We start from the raw sequence: 10,109 nt of genomic DNA, 5'->3' as shown, positions 1-10,109 counted from the left end.
TTATCATTCAATAGTACCACGGTACTTTACTAGTACCGGTGTAGCGTACAACCCTAATACACACACCTTATGAAGGGTAGAGCTTGCCCTGGTTCAAGGCAGCGACCAAGGATCTTGGACTCGAAAAGGTTGGTGACCACTGCTCTAAACTTTATTTTATGAACAGCAGATACTTGCACGTCGTTGCTCCCTTATAAGAGCTCCGGCTGCTACATTGAATGTATGTTTCCTCCTAGTTCATTCACTGTGATCAGACTTTATTGTTGTAGATATTTCATATTAATGTAATTGTGTGAGGAGGGTTTCCAAATGTACAAACTTGTTTGGTGCACTAAACTTCCATTGACATTAACCCGTGTGTAAGGACCACAAATAATTGTGAATGGTAGGTCAACAATTGTCGTAGTAAAGTGTGCTCAGTCTTCATTAAGATAAGACAGGTGTTTTCTCTTCTCGAAGCTCGTGTGCCTCCATGTTGGCTTTTGTTTGAACACACACACTTCTTTGGATGAATGCTTTTTATGGCTCACGTCACAGAGAAATACACTTCTATTTCATTTCATTGCTGTTGCCTGCTGGGCAGTTATCATGTTTTTGTCAGCGTCCCATTGGTCAAGCTAATGGGTCTGATAGGAGGTTGTTACCCTATTCATTCTTTTAAATGTTGTGTTTATAGGGCTGCCAGGTGAAGCTGCGTGTGCTCAGCGCAAAATAAGCTGCTTTATTTCATTGGGATTTTGACATTATAAAATATCCAAATTGCCAAGGCTTGTATTCAGGAGCAATTGCAGCATGTTTTTAAAAAGACTTGTCTGCCCTCTTCAGGCCTAAAGCGATAATGTTAAAATAAAAAAGGCTTTGCGATGTGGGTAAAGTTTACCACTAATCTCTACATATGTTAAAAATCTAATCAACCAAACACCTGCAGCTTTTTTTTACAGTGCACAAACTTATTTGATATTAGATTCATTATGAATCTAACAAGGTAAATTTAAATTAATTAATGAATGATTTATTCATACATTTTCTAGCACTTATCCTGTCTGTGACCAGGAGCTTATCCCAGGCAACTTGGGTGAGAGGTGGGGTACATCTTGTACAAATTGCCATGTCAAGTGCTGGCTGTATTACTTTTATATTAATAATAAACAAAAACCTTTATTTTTGAAAATGTCATGTCCGGGATGTAATTGCATGGTCAGATGGCCCTAATTGCGGAGAAGGAAGGAAGAAGCACCACTTAAGCAGCACTTAAGTCGATTGCGACGACAAACTGCAGTCAGGTCGAAACTCTGATGAGGATGACGAGCATGCAGATGAGCTTCCCTGAGACTGTTTCTCACAGTTTGTACAGAAAATATTTGGTTACACAAACAAATTGTTGCAGCATGTGTACGGTTGGCTGGTCTTAAGACATCATGGAAGTGCATCTGCTGGATGTGCTCTGCGCCTGTGAGGCCGATTGGATGTACTGCCAAATTCTCTGAAACGCCTTTGGAGACGGCTAATAATAGATAAATGAACATTCAATTCACGGGCAACAGCTCTGGTGGACATTCCTGCAGTCAGCATGCCAACTGCACGCTCTCTCAAAACTTGTGACATCTGTGGCATTGTGCTGTGTGATAAAACCGCACATTTCAGACTAGCCTTTTATTGTGGCAGTCCAAGGCACACCTGTGCAATAATCATGTGGTTTAATCAGCATCTTTACATGCAGGACATGGGATGGATTATCTTGGCAAAAAAGAAGTGCTCACTAACACATTGTTAGACATATTTTTGAACAATATTTGAGAGTAATAGGTATCTTGTGTATATAGTAAACATTTTAGATTTTTGAGTTCAACTCATGAAAAATGGGAGCGAAAACCAAACAAAGGTGTTGTATTTATATTTTTGTTCAGTGTATTTTTGTCTGATGGGGGTATTTAAAATTAAAAATTAATAAATGTATAAATCAATAAAAAATCTTGCCCGTAATCTCCAATTAATACAATTTAAATATCCAGATATTTCTGAGCTGCACTGCATTTCTTACAAATGGGCTGGCTTTTGTCAAGTTTCCATCCTTGTAAAATCCAAAAATTTTCAACACTTTTGATTTTTGTTTTGTCATAGTGTTGAATACCTTTTGTGGTAAATCGCTGGCTATACATCCATTCTGGTCTTCAATCTCGTAAGCAAACAGAGAATGCACGTGAATCATTTCGCGGGCAGCCCTGGCTGTCGCATTGTTTTAAAGATAAACTGTTAACAGATTACTTGTCTCGCGTGACACCTGCAACATGTATTTACATCCATTCTCGTCTTCAGTCACGTAAGCTAACATAGCAAGCGCGTGAATCTCTTTGGTGGCAATCTTGGCTCTTGTGTTTTTTTAGTTTTGCGAGATACTCAGCCTATGGTTTTACACTCGATTAATTAAAGGATTTACTGCTGATTTGTATTGATTGAGCTGTCTGCTACCGACACAGCCAAATCGCTCACTTGTAAAAACAGATATCCATCCGGTCATATCGGTTTATCTTTCACAACCCTGAGGATCCAGACTGTGAGACATTCGGCTGGTGTAGGTGCAAACAGACCTGCACTTTCTACCAGAGGAACAAGTAACGTGCAGTGAGAGACGGTACCACTCGGCTCCTTTAACCACTTACTGGAGCGCCTGTTGGTGAGCATCCTTAAAAACACAGACGATTATTTGCTTTAGTGGAGCAGGCACCCACACAGCAAAAAGTCCAGTGTTGAATTAATTCTCACAGAGTTGATTTTAACACTTTTTTAGGGTTTATATAGCTCCACACTCTCGAGAGTTAAATTAACACTTTCAAAATAGTTGAACATTTTACACTCGGCCAGAGTTCTTCCTTTAACTCACAAAACAGAGTTAAAATAACACTGAATGATTAGACAAATAACACTGCTCTGAGTTACTTTATTTTCTATATCTAGGTAGTGTTAGTTTAACTCCATGAAGTGTCATTCATTGACGTTAATATAATGTTAAAATAAATTATGCAAATGAATTCCAATGAACATTATCATTTTCAACAATCATTTATTTTTGCCACACAGTCATTAATACAGTTGACCTAAAACATAATGAATGAAGGTAAAATGTACATACTTTCATCTGAAACATTGCATGAGCTTTGGATATCAAATGGTTTGTGAAATTTAAGCTCAGACATTTTTATTATAAACCTTTGCTCACTTTGTGATACCCTGAATGCATGATAATGACAATCAAAATTATCTGTGAATAGCTTGATTGTCATAAAAAAATGTGGTCTTCCACCAAAAGTATATCACGTATTTGACAAAAGACTGGAATGTCTTTTTCCATTGCACTGCAAACAACAAGCCCAACTTTATATTCATCAAAAAGGGCTTTGAATCAAATGCCCCAAGGGAGCGGTTTGCCTGGCATGGGATGAGATGCTTATCCATGGCGATGTAGAAGCTGTCGATCTTGCTCTTCTGACGGCCAACAGCGAGGAGGTATGGCTGCCGACCCTGCTGGTTGCGGAGATGCTCCTCCATACTGCAGCATGACTTAGGTTGAGATAAGGAAACTAAGTATGAGACACCAGAATATTGTGCTGCCACAAAAAAACAACATTATTAACGTCATTATTCAAACATCCTCTCAATCTCAGTGCAAAGATAGGAATGAGTGTTAAGACTTAATTTAAGTTTCATTCACTTTTGAACTGCCTTAATTTTCACATGTGGCTAAGAACATGACACATGACAAGTAGTTATCACTTTCATAATATTACCTTATGAAAGACAACAAGTCTCTCAATGGCATCACATGCACTGATTTTTGGAGACTTCGGTCCTCCTGGTGGTGGTGGAAGGAGATGTATGAGCAACAACAGGGAGGCCATTTCATGGTCGTAACCTGAGGACAAAGATTCACAAGAATTAACTCAAGAATTTTCAAATTTCCTCCATCTACTGTTCATATTTATTCCAAATATCAGATACATTTTCAGAGATACAGGAGATATTTTAAAACAAGAAAAACAAATAAAACTCACATGTTGCCTCATCACTTCCAATGTAACATTCTGCTGACTGCAACAAGCGCCGCAACTCTGGTGTTGAAGTAAGTCGCTTAGCCTCTTTTATGATGTTTGGTTTGAAGAACACATCCCACTTCTGAAGCAGCCTGGAGGATGTCTCATCATCAAAGAGGAGAATGAAGTCTTGCTCCACCTTTAAGAAAGAAGATATTTAACTACCACCGAAGGAAATACTTTCAAATGTCAGGCTGCTCCAAACATCTCATTCCCAACTTCATCATCATCATCATCATCTTCCGCTTATCCGAGGTCGGGTCGCGGGGGCAACAGCCTAAGCAGGGAAACCCAGACATCCCTCTCCCCAGCCACTTCGTCTAGCTCTTCCCGGGGGATCCCGAGGCGTTCCCAGGCCAGCCGGGAGACATAGTCTTCCCAACGTGTCCTGGGTCTACCCCGTGGCCTCCTACCGGTTGGACGTGCCGTAAACACCTCCCTCGGGAGGCGTTCGGGTGGCATCCTGACCAGATGCCCGAACCACCTCATCTGGCTCCTCTCGATGTGAAGGAGCAGCGGCTTTACTTTGAGTTCCTCCCGGATGGCAGAGCTTCTCACCCTATCTCTAAGGGAGAGCCCCGCCACACGGCGGAGGAAACTCATTTCGGCCGCTTGTACCCGTGATCTTGTCCTTTCGGTCATGACCCAAAGCTCATGACCATAGGTGAGGATGGGAACGTAGATCGACCGGTAAATTGAGAGCTTTGCCTTCCGGCTCAGCTCCTTCTTCACCACAACGGATCGGTACAACGTCCGCATTACTGAAGACGCCGCACCGATCCGCCTGTCGATCTCACGATCCACTCTTCCCTCACTCGTGAACAAGACTCCTAGGTACTTGAACTCCTCCACTTGGGGCAGGGTCTCCTCCCCAACCCGGAGATGGCACTCCACCCTTTTCCGGGCGAGAACCATGGACTCGGACTTGGAGGTGCTGATTCTCATTCCGGTCGCTTCACACTCGGCTGCGAACCGATCCAGCGAGAGCTGAAGATCCCGGTCAGATGAAGCCATCAGGACCACATCATCTGCAAAAAGCAGAGACCTAATCCTGCGGTTACCAAACCGGAACCCCTCAAGGCCTTGATTGCGCCTAGAAATTCTGTCCATAAAAGTTATGAACAGAATCGGTGACAAAGGACAGCCTAGGCGGAGTCCAACCCTCAGTGCAAATGTGTTCGACTTACTGCCGGCAATGCGGACCAAGCTCTGGCACTGATCGTACAGGGAACGGACCGCCACAATAAGACAGTCCGATACCCCATACTCTCTGAGCACTCCCCACAGGACTTCCCGAGGGACACGGTCGAATGCCTTCTCCAAGTCCACAAAGCACATGTAGACTGGTTGGGCAAACTCCCATGCACCCTCAAGAACCCTGCCGAGAGTATAGAGCTGGTCCACAGTTCCACGACCAGGACGAAAACCACACTGTTCCTCCTGAATCCGAGGTTCGACTATCCGACGTAGCCTCCTCTCCAGTACACCTGAATAAACCTTACCGGGAAGGCTGAGGAGTGTGATCCCACGATAGTTGGAACACACCATCCGGTCCCCCTTCTTAAAGAGAGGAACCACCACCCCGGTCTGCCAATCCAGAGGTACCGCCCCCGATGTCCACGCGATGCTGCAAAGTCTTGTCAACCAAGACAGCTCCACAGCATCCAGAGCCTTAAGGAACTCCGGGCGGATCTCGTCCACCCCTGGGGCCTTGCCACCGAGGAGCTTTTTAACTACCTCAGCGACCTCAGCCCCAGAAATAGGAGAGTCCACCACAGATTCCCCAGGCACTGCTTCCTCATAGGAAGACGTGTTGGTGGGATTGAGGAGGTCTTCGAAGTATTCCTTCCACCTATCCACAACATCCGCAGTCGAGGTCAGCAGAACACCATCCGCACCATACACGGTGTTGATAGTGCACTGCTTCCCCTTCCTGAGGCGGCGGATGGTGGTCCAGAATCGCTTCGAAGCCGTCCGGAAGTCGTTTTCCATGGCTTCCCCGAACTCTTCCCATGTCCGAGTTTTTGCCTCCGCGACCGCTGAAGCTGCGCACCGCTTGGCCTGTCGGTACCTGTCCACTGCCTCCGGAGTCCTATGAGCCAAAAGGACCCGATAGGACTCCTTCTTCAGCTTGACGGCATCCCTCACCGCTGGTGTCCACCAAGGGGTTTTAGGATTGCCCCCCCGACAGGCACCAACTACCTTGCGGCCACAGCTCCGATCTGCCGCCTCGACAATAGAGGTGCGGAACATGGTCCACTCGGACTCAATGTCCAGCACCTCCCTCGTGACATGTTCAAAGTTCTTCCGGAGGTGGGAATTGAAACTTTCTCTGACAGGAGACTCTGCCAGACGTTTCCAGCAGACCCTCACAATGCGTTTGGGCCTCCCAGGTCTGTCCGGCATCCTCCCCCACCATCGCAACCAACTCACCACCAGGTGGTGATCGGTAGAAAGCTCCGCCCCTCTCTTCACCCGAGTGTCCAAAACAAGAGGCCGCAAATCCGATGACACAACTACAAAGTCGATCATGGAACTGCGGCCTAGGGTGTCCTGGTGCCAAGTGCACATATGGACACCCTTATGTTTGAACATGGTGTTTGTTATGGACAAACTGTGACGAGCACAAAAGTCCAATAACAAAACACCACTCGGGTACAGATCCGGGCGGCCATTCTTCCCAATCACGCCTCTCCAGGTTTCACTGTCGCTGCCAACGTGAGCGTTGAAGTCTCCCAGTAGGACAAGGGAATCACCCGGGGGAGCACTTTCCAGTACTCCCTCGAGTGTACCCAAAAAGGGTGGGTACTCTGAACTGCTGTTTGGTGCATAAGCACAAACAACAGTCAGGACCCGTCCCCCCACCCGAAGGCGGAGGGAGGCTACCCTTTCGTCCACCGGGTTGAACTCCAACGTACAGGCTTTGAGCCGGGGGGAAACAAGAATTGCCACCCCAGCCCGTCGCCTCTCACTGCCGGCAACGCCAGAGTGGAAGAGGGTCCAATCTCTCTCGAGAGAAGTGGTTCCAGAGCACTTGCTGTGCGTCGAAGTGAGTCCGACTATATCCAGCCGGAATTTCTCGACTTCGCGCACTAGCTCAGGCTCTTTCCCTCCTAGTGACGTGACGTTCCACGTCCCAAGAGCTAGCTTCTGTAGCCGAGGATCGGACCGCCGAGTGCCCTGCCTTCGGCTGTCGCCCAGCTCACAATGCACCCGACCTCTATGGCCCCTGCTATGGGTGGTGAGCCCATTGGAGGGGTGACCCACGTTGCCTCTTCGGGCTGTGCCCGGCCGGGCCCCATGGGAACAGGCCCGGCCACCAGGCGCTCGCCATCGTGCCCCACCTCCGGGCCTGGCTCCAGAGGGGGGCCCCGGTGACCCGCGTCCGGGCGAGGGAAATGTGGGTCCATGATTTTTCTTCTTCATAAAGGTCTTCGAGCTGCTCTTTGTCTGGTCCCTCACCTAGAACCTGTTTGCCTTGGGAGACCCTACCAGGGGGCTTTATGCCCCCGGATAACATAGCTCCTAGGATCATTGGGACACGCAAACTCCTCTACCACGATAAGGTTGCAGCTCAGAGAAGATTCATTCCAAACTTACCAATCCTTTTGTATCCAAGAATCTTGGGAAGATGGAGAGGATATCACCACTTGTACCTGGGTCATTAACAAGCTTCTGACGGTGCTAAAATGTCTCTCTCATCTTCTGGAGAATCACGGAATTGTCTGTGGTGTGGTTGAGCAAAGATACTGCCTCTTGACAAGCATCACCATCAAGCTGACTGTCGACATTGACAATCCTTTGGAACTTTGGGCCTCCTGAAGAAAGGTTCAAAGGGCACCTCAGATCCACGCCGAATTTTCCTTTGGACTGTTTTCAGACGCCAAGAAATGTATCCTGTGCTACTAGCAGCATCATAGAAGTGTTCCTGAAATGAAAAAAGATTAAATTCATTGTCATATTTAGTTCATGAGAAATCTCAGAGAATTCATATCAGTGCTATGCACATAGCATCAGGGCCAAAAATTGCAATTATTGAAATAAATGTTGATGCAAGAATGACATGAAAATAGTCATATAAATAATAAAAATAAGAATTACATAGCCTTTCTTGGTGTATGGATCCTTGAGAGACGGGAACAGTGTCACTATGCCAAGAGCATATTCCTCTCTGACTGTCTTAGTGGGGAGGTTTCTGATAGGAGATATCAAATTTTTAATCTAGATCCATGTAATGGCCATGTTATCAAGCACAAAAAAATAGAATGTAAAAACATACATACCCATGACTATCAATCATGTGAGCCACCAGTATGTTGACCATTTGTCGTCTTGTGACATCTGTTAGGGTTTCTGTTGTTTGGTACTCCTGAAGTACTGCTTCACCGCCAGACTTGTCTTTTAACACAGCTTCAATCAACTGATAAAAAACAAAAACATGAAAATGCAAAATATGGTGATAAACAGCTATTCTTGACACGCAAAAACTGTTTTAATGTGTAAAAAAACTCAAGAGAATCAAGCTTTGTTCAAACCTGTTTAGCTGATGTTCCATCATGCTTATTCTCTTTTTGCTGTCTCTTGCGAGGGACCTCATCCATGGTAAGAGTTCCGCTTGAGTTGAAGCTAGAGTCAGAGATCTCAGATGCAGAGGACAAGGACAGGTCTGAAAATTCTAAAGGAATAAAAGAAAAAAATATTTGATAATTTTATTCAGTAGTGTACAGAGTGCCTGATAATACATGATTTTATATCTCACCCTGGCTTGAGAATATTGTCAGCACCACATTGTCTTGTCCAACCAGGTCGCTGAATATTTCCGCATCAACTTCTGTCCCTGTTGCATCCTTGTACATAATGCTTGCATCGGGTGGCAGGCAAAATCTCTCAATGACTGGAAAACAGTATGAGAAAATTGTGATTTATGTGCATTATGCGCAGTGTCATTTGTCTCACAGCAAATGACTGTTCAAGTTAGATGGAGTCATCCACTGCTGATTTTTTCCCTCAAGTAACCCTGACACTTCTTAAGTCCAAATTTAAAAGTTAAGTATTGGCTTTTCTCAGTTAACTGTTCTTGTGTATAAAATGCTTTACATTGTAGGTGGCACACATGTTGAGTAAATTATCCTCATTTATAAAGGAATCTGCTTCAGGCACGTAAAGACACCAGAGTATACAACATGAGTTTTTTAAAGAAAGTGGGTCTATTTTTAAACAGTTCTTAAGGCAAGATTAAGTAAATTGAAACACCTTTTTCATGGAATTGGAGAAAGTCAAACTGTCCCTCAACGTCATCCAGCTTCACATACTTCTGCTGTTGGTTGTACTTCACCTGGACTAGCATCTTCACTGAGACATGCAAAACATATATTAAAAAAAGTAAATATTTAAAGAAAGAACAGTTTAGATGTCAATGTGTCACAATAAAGGATAAGATTTGTTAATATTTTGCAGGGGTCTCTATCAATAATTTTTCTTTTTCATTCCTAAATGATTGCTTTATAATATATATATATATATATATATATATATATATATATGTATGTCTATATTTATGTATACATGAGACAGAGAGAGGGAGAGAATTTTGAAAGGGATCACAATTGAATATTGTAATTAAAACTAAATGTTAGAGCAGTAACAGTAATTTCTACAACAGAAAAGTCACAATATCTTCTGAACAATATTTCACTGGAAACAAGTCATTTTAATCATATTCCTGTTGTCACAATATTGAATAATTTCAAAATAGGATTAAAAACACAGCAAAAAAAAAAAAAAAACATTAGTTATTCTTCCTGTCTTATCTCTTTCCTCCTTTCCCAGCTGTTTATGTGGCAGTGAGGGCTGGTTGGCTCTGCCAGCAGAAACTTTTAACACAATCATTTCAGTGGCGAGTTATGGTTAACAGAAAGGACAACGACTGCTGGATTGTTTGCTACAGCTTAAAGATGAGCTAGCATGCTGTGCCAGAAGATAAATGAGAGATGGAGGAGCAAACGGATTAAAAAGTATTTC

The 10,109-nt window shown here is 44.2% G+C and overlaps 1 protein-coding gene across 1 annotated transcript; it reads right to left on the bottom strand.

The window, feature by feature from the left end:
• Positions 1-3,075: 3,075 nt before the first annotated feature.
• Positions 3,076-9,435, bottom strand: LOC133548848 (uncharacterized). The gene is made up of 8 exons (XM_061893782.1): positions 9,342-9,435; positions 8,848-8,982; positions 8,624-8,763; positions 8,372-8,508; positions 8,190-8,283; positions 4,050-4,227; positions 3,786-3,910; positions 3,076-3,558 (listed from the first exon to the last, which is right to left on the bottom strand). The coding sequence occupies exons 1-8, from the start codon at positions 9,433-9,435 to the stop codon at positions 3,256-3,258; spliced, it is 1,206 nt and encodes a 401-aa protein (XP_061749766.1). The 3' UTR covers positions 3,076-3,255.
• Positions 9,436-10,109: the final 674 nt, after the last annotated feature.

Source organism: Nerophis ophidion, linkage group LG03, assembly GCF_033978795.1.
Source record: "Nerophis ophidion isolate RoL-2023_Sa linkage group LG03, RoL_Noph_v1.0, whole genome shotgun sequence".
Lineage (NCBI taxonomy): Eukaryota > Metazoa > Chordata > Actinopteri > Syngnathiformes > Syngnathidae > Nerophis > Nerophis ophidion.
This window is presented reverse-complemented; position numbering and strand designations above follow the sequence as displayed.

Excerpts from the sequence above, each read along its gene's own strand:
- LOC133548848 (XM_061893782.1), bottom strand. The coding sequence starts at position 9,435 with ATGCTAGTCCAGGTGAAGTACAACCAACAGCAGAAGTATGTGAAGCTG. Across the intron at positions 8,983-9,341 it reads TCTCCAATTCCATGAAAAAG|TCATTGAGAGATTTTGCCTG; the intron begins GTGTTTCAATTT and ends ACTGTTTTCCAG. Across the intron at positions 8,764-8,847 it reads GACAATATTCTCAAGCCAGG|AATTTTCAGACCTGTCCTTG; the intron begins GTGAGATATAAA and ends TTATTCCTTTAG.